Source organism: Dendrobates tinctorius, unplaced genomic scaffold (genome assembly GCF_039654945.1).
Source record: "Dendrobates tinctorius isolate UK_male_01 unplaced genomic scaffold, ASM3965494v1 ptg000007l, whole genome shotgun sequence".
Taxonomy (NCBI): domain Eukaryota; kingdom Metazoa; phylum Chordata; class Amphibia; order Anura; family Dendrobatidae; genus Dendrobates; species Dendrobates tinctorius.
The window spans coordinates 50078794-50096358 of record NW_027361675.1 but is presented as its reverse complement, the minus strand read 5'-3'; the positions used below and the strand labels follow the sequence as shown (position 1 = coordinate 50096358).

At 43.1% G+C, this 17565-nt stretch overlaps 2 protein-coding genes across 2 annotated transcripts in view; both read right to left on the bottom strand.

The window, feature by feature from the left end:
* Positions 1-482: 482 nt before the first annotated feature.
* LOC141085935 (uncharacterized) lies at positions 483-2430 on the bottom strand. Its single transcript, XM_073571597.1, has 2 exons — positions 2133-2430; positions 483-2025 (listed from the first exon to the last, which is right to left on the bottom strand). Exon 2 carries the CDS (start codon positions 1716-1718, stop codon positions 621-623), a length of 1098 nt encoding a protein of 365 aa, XP_073427698.1. The 5' UTR covers positions 1719-2025; positions 2133-2430; the 3' UTR covers positions 483-620.
* A 7590-nt stretch (positions 2431-10020) lies between these two features.
* The window catches only part of LIAT1 (ligand of ATE1), a 55057-nt gene continuing 47512 nt past the window's right edge, over positions 10021-17565 (bottom strand). Inside the window, exon 2 of the mRNA XM_073574497.1 lies at positions 10021-12280. Coding sequence (XP_073430598.1) covers positions 11829-12280 — 452 coding nt within the window. The 3' untranslated portion in view covers positions 10021-11828. The remainder of the gene's footprint in view (positions 12281-17565) is intronic.

Here is a 17565-nt window from a genome sequence, read left to right as displayed (position 1 = left end):
TTATGATGCTGTGTTTTGTGCATCATGAATTCACTAATACTCCTGAGTAGGTAACTCTCTACATTCGTGTAATATTGCACACACTGGATACAGCAAGGTTCCCCAATTTCAGTCCTCAAGGTCCACCAACAGATCATGTTGTAATGAAATAAAAAGAGGATTCCATACATGATCTGTTGGTGGCCCATGAGGACTGGAGTTGGGGAACCGTGCAATATTACAAGAATGTAGACATTGCTGTGGAAAAGACAAGTCATCTAGATTTGTTGCGTTGACAACACATATCTCAAAGACTGACACAAGAAACATGTCAGTAATGGAGATATCTGGTGGCAAAAACGCTAGGTGTACGGAGCAGTGTGTGTACGGCGCAGTGTGTGTAGTTGGCGATAGACACAGTATCCAATCCAGATTTTGTGAAAGCACAAGTGCACATTTATTTTGTAACAAAAATAAAAATATTTTATAAAGAATGACGTTTGGGGGAAGTTTGGGATACTTTGGGTGTGTGGAGAGACGAGGAACGACTGGAGGTTGAGGAAGGGGTTCTAGGAGAAGGGGCGACGAAAGTACTGGGGGAAGGGAGCTCTGGAATGGACAAGGAGGCATGTTGAGAGATATTAGGAGGAGAGGGTGGATGGACGAACAAAGTTTTTTTTTTTCTTTTTCTTTGGCACAGGAATATCCTGCCCGGACCGACTGGCAGCCTGTGAACACCTTATTTTTGTTGACCGCCTGGTGATGGTGGTCTGTGGCGTTGCCCTGTAAAAAAGGGAATGCGGATCCCAACTTTGCTGCTCTGTGGTGGCGGTGGCGGTGCTGCTGCAAGTGGCAGTGGCGGTGCTCCTAGAAGGGGAGAAAGTTGGGTCGGTGCTCCGAGCAGGAGGCTGCCTGTCTGAGATCTCAGCCAAAGTTCTTTGGGGACTCCGAGAAGGAGAATTGGTGGCGGTTATCTTTCGATGAGGAGTGGTGGTGGTACTCCTTTGATGAGGAGTGGTGGTGGTGCTCCTTTGATGCGGAGTGCTGCCAGTGCTCCTTAGATGAGGAGTCCTGCCGGTGCTCTTTTGCTGATGAGTGCTGGCGGTGCTCTTTTGCTGATCAGTGCTGGTGGTGCTCTGTTGCTTAGGAGTGCTGGCGGTGCTCTGTTGCTGAGGAGTGCTGGCGGTGCTCTTTTGCTGAGGAGTGCTGGCGGTGCTCTGTTCCTGAGGAGTGCTGGTGGTGCTCCTTTGGTGTTGACTGGTGGTGTCAGTGGCCCAAGCAGGTTCTGTGGTGGTTTGGCTCCAAGCTGGTGGTGCTTTGGTGGTGGTGGTGCTCCATACAGGAGCAGCGCTTGACATAGTGGTGGTGGCGGAGGAGTGTCCAGCAGCACTCAGACTTGGGGTGGTGTAGTGGTGTCCGGCTTCGCTGGGAATGCAGGTGGCCGTGCAGTGGTATGCAGCAGAAGTCGGTAGTGTGGTAAAGCGAGTCAGCGGTGGAACTGTTGGAAATGACACCACTGACTGCTGAACATACCGATTCTGCTGCATAGCCTGCAAGTAAGCAGTGTTGCAGGCCTGTAACACACTCAGCTGTTGCTCAGGACTAAGGTGTTCCGCCATGACCTGTTCAACTTTGCTGAAAAAATGGTGCGCTGGTCTGTTGAGGTCGGCCTCCGGACAGTCAAGGCGCTGGTCGACAGAGTGGAAGCGGTGTTCCATGTGGTTAAAACCACGTTCCATCAGGGAAAAACCGCTTTCCGTTCAGGCGGACAGCGCCTTGAGGCTGGCCTGAAAGGCCTCGCTCAAGTGCATGAACTCGGGCATTACAGGCCTGTCCGAGGTCCTCTGCCGCTGGCGGGTACTGCCCGCATAACCAGTGACAGAGACCTGGGACAGGGGAACACCTGATGGACCAGCTTCCTGGTCACCAGCTGTCTGTGTTGCTGACCTGCAAGATGCTTCCTGGCTGTCGGATGGCTGGGACGGGTCCGAGGTCGATCGATGAAGAACCGCTCCCGGGACAGGTTGCAGGGTGCTGCTCCAAGTGCTGTGGAAAGAAAGGGAAAACATTAGTATCATGTATTTACAAGAAGCATCACCTGTTGAATTGAAAAGCACATAGTAATAACAAAACAAAACAAAAAAAAAACTTACGCTCTGCTGGCAAGGACCGGTCTCAGGAAAGCCAACTCTCGATAGTAGCGGTACTTTCTTCTGCGCCTTGCCGCTGAACCACTCCAAACCTGTCCCTCAGCACTAACATCAGTGTTGAAGCGGTCCTTCATCGAGCGCCAACGTGTGCGTATTTTGTTTACTGTTGGGAAAAAAAACAAAAACAAAATAAAATTATAAAATGCACTTAAGGCAACTTAAATATCAGCACACACAACAGATTGAACTTTTCACTACAATATATCTTGCCATAAAAGCACCAGCACCATGAGGACCATAAATCAATGCAGCAGTTGAAGACCAAAATCAATCAATCACAGTGTGCCACATGTGGCATTGGTGTTTTTAATGCAAGAATATATCTTGCCAAAAAAAACACCAGCACCATCAGGACCATAAATCAATGCAGCAGTTGAAGACCAAAATCAATCACAGTGTGCCACATGGCATTGGTGTATTTAATGCAAGAATATATCTTGCCAAAAAAAACACCAGCACCATCAGGACCATAAATCAATGCAGCAGTTGAAGACCAAAATCAATCACAGTGTGCAACATGGCATTGTTTTTAATGCAAGAATATATCTTGCCAAAAAAACACCAGCACCATCAGGACCATAAATCAATGCAGCAGTTGAAGACTGTAAAAAAATGAGTATTCTTATAAAATACTTAGGACTCATTACCAGATGCGATATGACAATGCAGATGTTCTTATAAAAAATGTAGTGGTTTATTTGGATTCTTCCATACAGAAAAACATAAAAATAGGTGAAGAGATTGTTCATTTGTTCATAGCAAAGCAACATGTATTCTTCTTTCTCTGGGATCCCACATGGCAAATGGCGTCTGTCTCTCTTAGGCTTCTTACGTAGTAGTCAAGTTACATACCAGCTGTCCATTCAATGCTATGTCCGTGCAGATATCACTTCCTCATGTCTGTGTCTCATGATGGGGAGGGAGCAAGAGTGAGCAAGTGACCCCTAGAGTAAGCCCCACCTTAAATATCTGTCCGTTAGAGCACGTGGTCTATATATATGGAGTTGACCTTTACCATGAGCTAATCTTCCATGAATAACCCATATGGTGTTTCAGCTAATGCAATGTACAGAACTGAATGTAATAAGAAATTACCAACCAATTAATATTTAACAAAGACCAAAATCAATCACAGTGTGCCACATGGCATTGGTGTTTTTAATGCAAGAATATATCTTGCCAAAAAAACACCAGCACCATCAGGACAAAAAATCAATGCAGTATCACAGAGCATCTTTATGCTTACTGAACGCCCTTTTGGAAGCTGCAGAGGCACTGTCCCAGCCATCCATCATCGCTGCGGCCACCTAATTCCAGAGATGCCGGGTCACCACTGTGTCTTTGCACTGCTGGTCACGGCTGTCCCACAACGGGATACGCTCCTCAACGAGGCGGATCAGGTGCTCGTTGTCTATGTAGACTTCTTCATCATCCCGTTGTGGAACCTAGAAAAAAAGAAATATTTTAGAATGTTTGGAATTTTGGACAATGAAAAAGATAGAAAAAGAAACAGAAGAAGCAAGATAAAAGATGAAAATAAAGACAGAAAAAAAAGGCACATTATATACTCACATTGCGTCTCCTCGCCACGACTTGACTACGCTGCTCCCGCTCAGAAACCTCCCGCTCAGACTGCTCCCGCTCAGAACGCTCCCGCTCAGACCGCTCCCGCACTCCATCTTCACTGCCCATGTCCGATGTCTGTAAAGAAATCAAAAATTAAAACACATTTCTAGAGGCAACTATACTTACCCAAAGGCAGCAAGATTGTCACCTCACGATCAGCTTGGGCCAGTTCTTGCCGAGATGGCGAATAGACCGATCCAGAAGAAGACATGCTGAAATGAAAACAAAATAAACATTAGTACATTATAACATTGTACAGGACAAACAGACATTATGTTGAAGAATACTCACATTTTGGCTCCTGAAGCTTGAATCCACACTTGGAAGGCTCTTCTGGGCTTTTGTCTGCTCTCTGCAAGGCTGTCTGTAGAGTAATTGTCTGACCCTGAAGACACCTTCTTTTATCTACACTCCTCCCAAACAATATTGCTTGTTTAGGGGGAGTTTTAGACAAGTGTCTAGACATTGTTTACTCAAAGCGTGTGCGCACACAAGGCGCTGACGTGCGCAGTGCCAAGCACTCGTCAGCGATCATATAGACTGTAATGCTATTTTTGGGCGCACATCGAGCGCACACGTGCGCGCGTGATTTTTTTTAAGTGTGTAGGCGGAACAAAAAATGCAACATGTAGCGTTCCGCGTGTCTGAGTGCACACCTGTAAAATGCGCACGCTAAACGCTGATGAGTGCGTACATTCGCAAGACCCTGCTTTCACCATGTTAAAGATAGGGGAACATTGCGCGTGCGCCTGATAGTGCACGATGCGCTGCGCAATCAAACGCTAGTGTGAAACCAGCCAAAGAATGGTGGAAAGCATGCCAATGCGCATGAAAGCTGTGAAAATCATGGTTATTCCACAAAATATTGATTTCTGAACTCTTCCTGAGTAAAAACATTAGTATTGTTGTTACTAAATGATTATGAACTTGTTTTCTTAGCATTATTTGAGGTCTGCAAGCACTGCACTTTTTTGTTATTTTGACCATTTCTCATTCTTTGAAAATAAATACAAAATTTAGTGCTTGGAAATTCGGAGACATCTTGTCAGTAGTTTATAGAAGAAAAGCACAATTTACATTTTACTCAAAAATATACCTACAGTATAAAGAGAAAAATAAGACAAAGTGAAAATTTTGCAGTGGTCTCTTAATTTTTGCAAGAGCTGTAAATGGTACTGCCAGAATGCATATATATGGGGCCAAGATGGATTTATGGGGGAGGGGGACAGGACAAGGGACCAGGATACATATATATAGGGGGGCAGGATGGATATATGGGGAGGGTCCAGGAAGGATATATATGGGGGGCAGGTTGCGTATATGTGGGGCCAGGATGGCTATATTGGGGGGTGGGCAATACAAAGGACCAGGAAGCATATATATGGGGGGGCCAGGATGGATATATGGGAGAGCCAGGACAAGGGACCAGGAAGGATACATGGGGGTCCAGGAGAGATATATGGTGGGGCAGAACAAGGGACATATGAGAGCCAGTATGTATAGCTGGGTAAGCGGGATTGATATCTGGTGTCCAGGCTGGACAAGGGACATAGGGGGCCAGGCTGGGGCATATTATAAAATAAAGGGGGCCAGGCTGGGGCATACTATAAAATATAGGGGGCCAGGCTGTGCGAGATTATTAAATAAAGGGGACCAGGACTATGTGGTCTGGTCATGGTGTGGTGGTATTTCTTTCCTGTATGTGGTAGTATTGGTCTTGGTATAGGGGATTGTGTTGTGTATGGCAGTCATTTGTTCTCTCTGATATGAATTAGGAGATTCTTTATTTCCATTAGAGATTAAATACTTTGTACACAATGGCAGTGATGCATTAGCTAAGTTTCACACTAGCGTTTTTGAGCGCAGCGACGGCCTGCGCACGGCCGCCGCTAAGCCCTGCCCCCTGCCGCGCCTCCACCAGTAGCTCCGCCTACCTGCGCATGACGCTGCATGCGCCCTGCGTCCCCTATCTTTATCACTGGGGGCGCAGGCCATGCGCAGTATGCGTTTGGCGGCGCATGCGTCCTTTTGACGGTGCGCCGACCTGCGCCAAACGCAACCTGCTGCAGTTTGGTTGCACCGGCGCACCGTCAAAAAGGCGCATGCGCTGCCAAACGCATACTGCGCACGGCCTGCGCCCCAGTGATAAAGATAGGGGACACAGGGCGCATGCAGCGTCATGTGCCGGTAGGCGGAGCTACCGGCGGAGGCGCGGCAGGGGGCGGGGCCGTGCACAGGCCGTCGCTGCGCTCAAAAACGCTAGTGTGAAACTAGCCTTACAGGGGGTTTTCTGTGGAAAAAAGTGATCACCTATCCACAGTATAATTGATAATGCATTGATTGGTGGGGGTCTGACTACTTGGACCCATTCAGCAAAATGTAGAACTTTTATCCCCTTTAGACTGGAGTGGCATGTCCGACTTGACCACTAATCCATTCATTCCCTCAGTGGCTGCAATTATAGAAGCACCAAAGAGAATGAATGGAGGTGCCGTCAGATATCTCACCTGCCTCTCCATTTTAAAATGGGAATAAGTGTCCTATCAACTATAAAACTTCCTCATTCTTCTGATCGGTGCAGTTTCTAATGGTCGGACCTAAGCGGTCAACTATCCTGTGGAGCCCATGGATCGGTGATAACTTGTTTTAACCAAAGAACCCCATTAAAGTAAACTACCGTAATTATACATCCCAGTTATGGGGGCGCACAGTAGATATGCAGGAGCCGCCTGTGTTTTACAGCCGATGCTCCACTATAATGGGGATAACGACTGACAGATATTTGCATATAGCTGTAGGTTGGGACCCTAGAGTCCATTCCCCTGGTGGGCCCCGGACACCCCAGTCCCACCCTGATTTGTAGGTATGTACCGTAAACACACTGATGCCAGCCAAGAGCATATTATATCCTCAGCTCATGATGTTGTGAAGTTGAAAATGTCCACTTACAGGCCCCATGATGTCTCTTCTACTGTGCATTATACATCTCGTTAGTGCAGAGATCTCCAAATCAAACCTCCCCAAACACCAGTAAGATGCTGACAAGATGGCAGTTAGTGAAGGAATTCCATCTTCAGCACTGTTGTGAGCTGGACAAATAGACATTCCATCAGTGATATCTGGAAGTGTAGGCCCACATTTTATTTCCTGTGTACATGTGTAAAAATGTCTAACAAAGAATAATGCCATTTGTGTCTCAGTAGTAGGCAACCTGATGAGAAATCCAGAATTATATTTTAAACAGATTTTTGCATTTGTTTGGCGACTTTTTTCCCCTTTTTTCCCCAATGAGCACGTTCAGGTCTGATACAGTATTTACTCAAGAAGTCCCTGAGGACAAATGAACAGTGAGATACTGTAGACGTTGTCTAACTGTTTTAGCAGCATGCCTGTCAAGGTTTATGCAGGAACAAGCAGGAGAAAAACAATTGGGATCTTCAGGAAGATCACAGTATATCATGTACTATGTATTTGGACTCTACGTAAACTAATCTATAAATACATTTGGCATCTTATCTAAATAAAACACTGTTTGGAAAAAAAATTACAAGCACAATTTGAGCAATTTATCATTCTTCTAATCTAGCAAACCTTGTATTGGTAATGTTCAAATTCTTAGGAAACTATTTTGGACACAAGTATTGATGGCAGGATGTAAAACAAGTAGCCTTGAGGGTTCTGGCAGAAATCAATTTCAACTTTTATTCCAAAACACAGAAAACATTAATAAACTAGTTTCACACATACAAACAATATGTATAGTGCTCAGCCTAAATGAGTACACCCGCTTTGAAACATAAGATTTTAATCAATATCTCACTGAACATAAGAACAATTTGGAACATTTTGACAAGACAGTTTCATAGAACATTTTTTAACCTATAACATGAAAGTAACAATAATATACCATAATTATTTCATTACAAAGTTTTTAGTTTTACTCAAATTAGTTGATATAAAAATGAATACACCCAACATCAAAAACTACTACATCTAGTATTTTGTACAACATCCATGATTTTTAAAGGCAGCACCAAGTCTTCTAGGCATGGAACGAACAAATTGGTGACATACTGCAACAGCTATTCTTCAAGAATGACCTCTTTTAGAGCCTGGATGCTGGATGAAGAGGAATGCTCAACTTGTCTTTTCAGAATTCCCCATAGGTGTTCATTTGGGTTCAGATCAGGAGACATTCTTGGCCATCGAATCACTTTAATCCTGTTGCTCAGAAATGCAAAAGATGTGTGTTTTGGCCTCTTATAAAGTTGGAAAAGTGCACGTCTACCAAGAATATGGAAGGATGGTAGTATCTTCACTTTCAATATAGAGCAGTACATCTGTGAATTAATTATACCATAAATGAAATGTAGCTCCCCAACACCAGAAGCTCCACATAAGGACATTGCCTCCACCATGTTTCACTGTAAGCACCATTCATTTAAAAAAATGCATGGTGCCTACAGTGAAACATGGTGGTGGCAGTGCCCTTATGTTGGGCTACATGAGAAATGCTGGTGTTGTGGATCTACATTTCATTGATGGTATCATCCATGCCTTTGGTAGGTGATCACTTTTCGAACATTACCATCATCCAAAACACACAGCTGTTGCATTCCTGAACAGGGTGAAAGTGATTCAGTAGTCAAGCATGTCTCCTGATCTGAACCAACCAAAACATCTATGTGAAATTCTGAATAGGCAAGTTGAGCATCACTTTCAAACCAGCATCCAGCTTCTAAATTTAGGGCAGCATAGTGGCTCAGTGGTTAGAACTGTGGCCTTACAGTCTTGGGGCTCTGGGCTCAAATCCCACAAAGGATATCATCTGTGTTTTTGTGGATTTCCTCCAGGCATTCTGGTTTCCGTCCACACTCCACAGACATACTGATAGGGAATTTAGATTGTGAGCTCTGATGATGACAGTTATGATGATGTCTGTAAAGTGTTGTGAAAATTGAGCAATAAATAAATAAATGAGATTGCAACATCTGTTTTCACTCTTCAAGAACAAAGTGTCACCAACTTGTTCATTCCATGTCTAGAATACTTGGTGCTGGCCGTAGAGGGAATATGTCACCACATTTGACCTATTTAAGCTATTAATATGGGCATACAGGTTATAGAATGCTGGAAAAAGTCCTAACTGTATGCCTCATATCAGATGCCGTGTTGCTGAGAAATCATGTTTTATCACTTTATATAAATAAACTCTTCTTGGCTATGGGGAGGATGCTGCCTGTAATATAACTCTGCCTCCAGAGTTTATTTTAAATATAAACGAGGAGTTACCAGTGTGATGTGTAATGGCCACTCTCTACTCTCCTGATCTCACTGCAGAGCAGTGTGTGACTTTGAGACATCTGCAGGTTCCTCTCACCTTCAGCTTCCATCTCTCAGGCAGACAGTGTTGCAATATTGTTGCAACACAGCAGAGAGAAGCAAAAAATATATTTGCAAGAAGACAAGTTTAATTTCTCCTGTTCTGTGTTAGGGTACCGTTACACTTAGCGATGCACCAGCGATCCCGACGATATGGATCGCTGGCGCATCGCTAAGTGGTCGCTAGTGAGCTGCCACAGAGGCAGATCTCGCCAGCGACATAGCAGGGGTCGGGGGTCGTTACTTACCTGTCAGATGAGGCGATGAAGACGTCCTCCCGCCCACGTCCACACGTCGCTCGACGGAACCACAGGAAGCGCCCGACGAGAAATGATCCAGGACGTTCTCGCGCGACCAGCGATGAGCAGCAGGGGAGCCGGTCGGAGGTATCAGACATAGTGATATCACTAGCAATATCGCTTCTACGTCACAAAATCGGTGACGTTACAGCGATATTGCTAGCGATATCGCTATGTGTAACGGGGGCTTTAGTTACTTGTCTCTCACTGGTAACTCCTCCATCATGTAAAATATGCTCTGGAGGCAGAGTTATCTTCTAGGAAGCATCCTCCCCAGAGCCTGGAAGAAGTCATTTATATGAACTTATAAAAGATGATTTCTCAACAACAACAAATCTGATATGAGGCACACAGGCATCATTCTCCTCAGCATTCTATAACCTATATGCCTATATTAGTAGCTCAGACAGGTCAAATGTGGTGACAGATTCCTTTTAAAAGTTATGGAGGTCAAACAAAATACTAGATGTAGTAGTTTTTGACGTAGGGTGTATACATTTTGCATTAACTAATTTGTCGCAAACTGAAGATTTTGTAATGAAAGTTATATTATTTACCTTACTTTCATATTATGGGTTGCAAAATCTTCTATAAAAGTCTTGTGAAAAGTGAAGTTATATAGTCATTATTTACAGGATTTATTTTTTAGTCATGTGCAATAAAATATGTAATGTCTTTTCTTTACCTGCATTTACTTACTCAAGTTGTATCATAAAATTTAGAACTGGATAAAATTAGATGAAATGATGTACGATGAAATGTTATCTTTCTCATGTCAAACAAGTTCATAATCTTTGTTTAAAGAGGAGTTTACCTCTACAGTCTGCTCTCATATGCAATAATTATCCCATTAAAGTCTGGGGCAACCATTGAGCTCCTGACTGCATACAGTTATATGGATATCTGGAAACAGCTCAAAGAACATGCGACTTCTGTGTCTGAACCGGCGCACAGTGTTTACAGGATTGGTGGAAATATGAAGGATTCATGGGGTTTACTGACTTTAAAGTGGATTTCCCATCATACTGCTAGTATATTACTAGGATATGTAATGTTCTCTAGGATCCCTGCCAAATCTGAGAATAAAGACCCCATTGCAGGTGTAGCACGGTGGTATATTCAAAGCTTATTTTACAGCACCGGAGCACTCTATCAGTTGCTGTTCAAGGAATTCATTCACCTTAATGGAAGTGTGTTGCAGTTTCCTGACAAGCTGGTAGCGGTGAGCACAGCAGCAGTGGTCCACCAATTGTCAAGATCAGTGGGGTCCCAATGGTTAGCCATAAAACACTCCTTTAATAACTGTATGTTATAGGAAAGAAACATTTTTGCAGTAGGTTTCCATTAAAATATTGGAGCATTTGGCTTCTACAGCTTTTATGTATCACTGTACATAATTGCAGAATATTTTAAAACATAAAAGTTAAATGGGTTGCCCGGTCCAACATGATAAGTCTGCAGACACTCTGTGTGATTACAGACTTATGAATTCCCCTGGGGCACAGTGTGCACTGCAGAAATTTGCCAGTTTCTGAGCTGGAAGTAGAGGGTATGTATGAGTTATACATACATCCATCCAGAGCCCGACTAGTGAGTGCGACCTCATTAAATACACTTGTATCGAGTGAGGCCGCGCCCCGTATAGTATGCGGTCATCCAAAGGGCATGGCCAACTAGTGGGCATGGCCTTGCTCTATACAAATGTTTGGAGCAAGGCAACGCCCATTAGTAGGGTTCTGGCTGGGAGTATGTATAATGCATTTTTTTCATAATGCATACATCACAGACGTTCCTGGCTCAGAAACAAGTGAATCCTCGCAGCGCAAAGTGGGTGCACTGTGGAGGTTCACTAATCTGCAGCCACACAGAGTGGTTGGACTAGACAACCACTTTAAAGACACTGTCAAGATATAGCAACTATAGTATTTAATTAAATGCTATATCCAGGACTCGTTACATTGTTGCTTTAGTTTGTGTTGTTTATGTTCTTTTTGCTCTAAACTTCCTCATAAGAGAATATTGTTTTACAGTTTATTAAAAAACATTTTCAACACTGTTGATTTGATAAAACACTGTATAAATGCCAGTAGATATATACTAGGCAACCATAGTCACACAGTAATTCCAAAGGTGAAACAGAGTATGGTTATATCTCAGATGCCCTTTAAACTATTTATATTATGGCAAGTCTGAGTTGCTTCCGTTTACATGCAGTTTTTGTTTCTCCTCTTTAATATTCTAGTTACTGTATATATTTTTCAGTTTTATATATCCAGGTTCCCTCTTTAATTCTGTGTTACTTATCCTTATCTCAAGATAGCTTTTCATGCATTTAAATACCATTTTTCAAAATGTTTTTAAGCAATGGCAGCTGTGTCATGTGAGAGCTCGGCTTTAGGGTATTTGTGCATTCTGTATCATTCTTTGAAATGCATTCATTTCTACTCTTCGACTTTATGCAGGGAACTTGCTTTCGATTTACATGGCCTGGCTGTTCAAGATCTGCTGAAAGTGCAGAGGAGGACGTCTGGGCAGCTAACAAATATCGTTTCCGCCTGTTAATTTTATATTGATGGATCCTCTCTTTTTCTGCTACAGGATCTTCGAGAACTCCTTCCCATCTCAAGCTCTCACTTACTCGGCCTTCCTGCGCCACTGGAGATAAACATGCAGATTCACTCTCTTCCTTGGTTTTTGATTCATCTGATTTGTCCTTTGAGTTGCTTTTTGTAGTAGTTTGCAGCTCTGATGATGCAGGAATGACTGGCAGATTCTTAGCATTTTCTGGAAAAGTAAAAGTCGGATATCAAATGTAACATTAATAAAATAGTTAAAGTGAACCTGTCAGCAGTATTGTGTTCAGTAACCTACAGACAGTGTCAGGTTGGCGCTGTTATACTGAATAAAATGATACCTGGGGTGATGAAATTCATCTTGTGGTGGTTTAATCTTTACTTGTAGTTTTCAGTTAATGATATGCTTGTGCTCCGATGCAGCTTTTAGGGCGGTCTTCATGTGGTGCTCTGATTAGGTATTCATAATGCAGACTGCTGACAGGTCACAGATTCCTCAGTGACCTGCCCCCAATTTTACATACTGTATATGTTCTAGTTTGGGGAAAAAAATTACATTCATCATGCAGGCGCTAAAGCATGATCGCATCTATAATATCCATAGTTTTATTTTATTTAGTGATATAAACTGCTTGAGAAAAAAATTCTTCCTAAAAATGGCGCCTGCCATACCTGGGCAGTAGCATAATTTGAAACGAGAGAGATGTAACTGCACAGGGGCCACTGACATTTTGCTAGAGGAAAAAGAAAATTTGACTCCACCAAGATAGCGTTGGCTGCGCCTGCGCAGTAGCATCTATCACGTTCCGAATTAAACTACTGCACAGATGAGGATGGCGCCATTTTGAGGAAGACATTTTTTTCTCAAGCCATTTATATCACTAAATAAAATAAAAATATGGATATTATGGATGTGATCATCCTACAGTGCAGGAGCCTGCATGATGAATGTAAAAATTTTTTCAAACCTTAACATATACAGCATGTAAAATAAGGGGCAGGTCACTGAGGGATTACTGACTTGTCAGAAGCCATCAGTATGAATAGCTAATCAGAGCACCACATGAAGATCCCCCACAGGCCGCCCCAAAGCACGAGAATCTCATTAACTGAAAACTGCAAATAAAGATTAAACAACAACCACAAGCCAGATTTCATCAACCGAGGTTTAATTTTAATCAGTATAATGGCGCCAACCTGACACTGTCTGTAGGTTACTGTGCACAATCCTGCTGACAGGTTCGCTTTAAACACAATTTACACACAGAGTGTAATCTGCTGTAGAATACAATATATTGCACATTAGAGGGGTTGGCCACTACTTTACAAGTCCCTTTCAGGTGAACTAACCAATAAGTTCTTCACTAAATAACTTGCTTTCCCAAATTCTTCTGTAACCCGAGGTTCTCTCCTGGTCGCATGATCTCTAGCTGAAAATCCACTGGCTTCCTGTGATGTCATATCAGATTCTCTCTGAGTCCCAGAGCAGGGTGCATATACACTCACTGGCCACTTTATTAGGTACACCTGTCCAACTGTGTGTTAAGACTTAATTTCTAATCAGCCAATCACATGGCGGCAACTCAGTGCATTTAGGCATGTAGACATGGTCAAGACAATCTCCTGCAGTTCAAACCGAGCATCAGTATGGGGAAGAAAGGTGATTTGAGTGCCTTTGAACGTGGCATGATTGTTGGTGCCAGAAGGGCTGGTCTGAGAATTTCAGAAACTGCTGATCTACTGGGATTTTCACGCACAACCATCTCTAGGGTTTACAGAGAATGGTCCGAAAAAGAAAAAAAATCCAGTGAGCGGCAGTTCTGTGGCCGGAAATGCCATGTTGATGCCAGAGGTCAGAGGAGAATGGGCAGACCGGTTCGAGCTGATAGAAAGGCAACAGTGACTCAAATTGCCACCCGTTACAACCAAGGTAGGCAGAAGAGCATCTCTGAACGCACAGTGCGTCGAACTTTGAGGCAGATGGGCTACAGCAGCAGAAGACCACACTGGGTACCACTCCTCTCAGCTAAGAACAGGAAACTGAGGCTACAATTTGCACAAGCTCATCGAAATTGGACAGTAGAAGATTGGAAAAACGTTGCCTGGTCTGATGAGTCTCGATTTCTGCTGCGACATTCGGATGGTAGGGTCAGAATTTGGCGTAAACAACATGAAAGCATGGATCCATCCTGCCTTGTATCAACGGTTCAGGCTGGTGGTGGTGGTGTCATGGTGTGGGGAATTTTTTCTGGGCACTCTTTGGGCCCCTTGGTACCAATTGAGCATCGTTGCAACGCCACAGCCTACCTGAGTATTGTTGCTGACCATGTCCATCCCTTTATGACCACAATGTACCCAACATCTGATGGCTACTTTCAGCAGGATAATGCGCCATGTCATAAAGCTCGAATCATCTCAGATTGGTTTCTTGAACATGACAATGAGTTTACTGTACTCAAATGGCCTCCTCAGTCACCAGATCTCAATCCAATAGAGCATCTTTGGGATGTGGTGGAACGGGAGATTCGCATCAGGGATGTGCAGCCGACAAATCTGCGCCAACTGTGTGATGCCATCATGTCAATATGGTCCAAAATCTCTGAGGAATGCTTCCAGCACCTTGTTGAATCTCTGCCACGAAGAATTGAGGCAGTTCTGAAGGCAAAAGGGGGTCCAACCCCTTACTAGCATGGTGTACCTAATAAAGTGGCCAGTGAGTGTATATGTGGACACCCTGCTATGTATAAGCACACACACTATATATATATATATATATATATATATGTATACACAGTACAGACCATCAAAACTATGAATTAACACATGTGGAATTATATAATTAACAAAAAAATGTGAAACAACTGAAAATATGTCTTAAATTCTTGGTTTTTCAAAGTAGCCACCTTTTGCTTTGATTACTGCTTTGCACACTCTTGGCATTCTCTTGATGAGCTTCAAGAGGCAGTCAATGGAAATGGTCTTCCAACAGTCTTGAAGGAGTTCCCAGAGATGCTTAGCACTTGTTGGCCCTTTTGCCTTCACACTGCGGTCCAGCTCACCCCAAACCATCTCGAATGGGTTCAGGTCTGGTGACTGTGGAGGCCAGGTCATCTGGCATAGCACCCCATCACTCTTCTTCTTGGTCAAATAGCCCTTACAGAGCCTGGAGGTGTGTTTGGGGTCATTGTCCTGAAAAATAAATGATGGTCCAACTAAATGCAAACCGGATGGAATAGCATGCCGCTGCAAGATGCTGTGGTAGCCATGCTGGTCCAGTATGCCTTCAATTTTGAATAAATCCCCAACAGTGTCACCAGCAAAGCACCCCCTCACCATCACACCTCCTGCTCCATGCTTCACGGTGGAAACCAGGCATGTAGAGTCCATCCGTTTACCTTTTCTGTGTCGCACAAAGACACGGTGGTTGGAACCAAAGATCTCAAATTTGGACTCATGAGACCAAAGCACAGATTTCCACTGGTCTAATGTCCATTCCTTGTGTTCTTTAGCCCAAACAAGTCTCTTCTGCTTGTTGCCTGTCCTTAGCAGTGGTTTCCTAGCAGCTATTTTACCATGAAGGCCTGCTGCACAAAGTCTTCTCTTAACAGTTGTTGTAGAGATGTGTCTGCTACTAGAACTCTGTGTGGCATTGACCTGGTCTCAAATCTGAGCTGCTGTTAACCTGCGATTTCTGAGGCTGGTGCCTCGGATTAACTTATCCTCCTCAGCAGAGGTGACTCTTGGTCTTCCTTTCCTGGGGTGGTCCTCATGTGAGCCAGTTTCTTTGTAGCGCTTGATGGTTTTTGCCACTGCACTAGGGGACACTTTCAAAGTTTTCCCAATTTTTCAGACTGACTGACCTTCATTTCTTAAAGTAATGATGGCCACTCGTTTTTCTTTACTTAGCTGCTTTTTTCTTGCCATAATACAAATTCTAACAGTCTATTCAGTAGGACTATTAGCTGTGTATGTGTATCCACCAGACTTCTGCACAACACAACTGATGGTCCCAACCCCGTTTATAAGGCAAGAAATCCCACTTATTAAACCTGACAGGGCACACCTGTAAAGTGAAAACTATTTCCAATGACAACCTCTTGAAGCTCATCAAGAGAATGCCAAGAGTGTGCAAAGCAGTAATCAAAGCAAAAGGTGGCTACTTTGAAGATCCTAGAATATAAGACATACAGTATTTTCAGTTGTTTCACACTTTTTTGTTAATTATATAATTCCACATGTGTTAATTCATAGTTTTGATGCCTTCAGAGTGAATCTACAATTTTCATAGGCATAAAAATAAAGAAAACTCTTTGAATGAGGTGTGTCCAAACTTTTGGTCTGTACTGTATATATATAGTGTGTGTGTATATATATATATATATATATATATATATACACATACTAGCTGAAGAGCTCGGCGTTGCCCAGGCATAGTAACTGACTGTGGTTAGTTATAACAATTGATAATGATTATATTGCACATAAAAACATTTCACATCATGTATTCAACACTACAGATTTGCAACACAAATTAACTAAACGATTACCAAAGTATTGATAGTATTTTATTTTCAACTCATTCAAGAGCCTTTTGATAAATAACATTTTTGGTTTTTCCTTTCGGTGCAAATATGAACAAATTTTTGGCAATTCCAACTCTTGAACAGGCCATGTAAAGTTGACCATGAGAAAACCATGGAGATTGCAAATCGATCCCTACTACTTTCAAGGACTGCCCTGAGCCTTGTTAATGGACATTGCAAATGCAAGTCGAAATGGAAACTGGAGGCATTTAAAATCAAAAGGCAAATCAGATGGAATGAGTGAAATTCTTGGAATGAAAATGTTCTCTCCTTTGGCACATCCTGTTGCTGAGCTGTGTATCTAATGCTATCCTGTGGGATACTGTCTCCTGAGCTGTGTATCTATTCCTATTATGTGTGATACAGTCTGCTGAGCTGTGTATCTAATCCTATCCAGTGTGTTACTGTCTGTGCTGACTTGTGTATCTAATCCTATCCTGTGTGATACTGTTTGCTGAGCTGTATATTTAATCCTATCCTGTGTGTTACTGTCTGCTGAGCCATGTATCTAATGCTATCCTGCATGATACAGTCTCCTGAGCCGAGTATCATATCCTATTCTGTATTACTGACTGCTGAGCCGTGTATCTACTCTTATCCTGTGTGATACAGTCTGCTGAGCTGTGTATCTAATCCTATCCTATGTGATACTGTCTGCTGAGCCGTGTATCTAATCCTATCCTGTGTGTTACTGTCTGCTGAGCCATGTATCTAATCCTATCTTGTATTACTGACTCCTGAGCTGTGTATCCAATCCTATGTGATACCGTCTGCTGAGCTGTGTATCCAATCCTATCCTGTGTGATACTGGGCTCCCACTGCAGTCTGTGTCAGAGGGTAGTCTGTGTCGGAACGGTAATAAATTGTGTTATTTCCAGCCTTACAGAAGGATGATAACACCATAGAAATGATA

Bases quoted from the DNA above. Each gene is read 5' to 3' on its own strand.
- LOC141085935 (XM_073571597.1), bottom strand. From the start codon at position 1,718: ATGGAACGTGGTTTTAACCACATGGAACACCGCTTCCACTCTGTCGAC.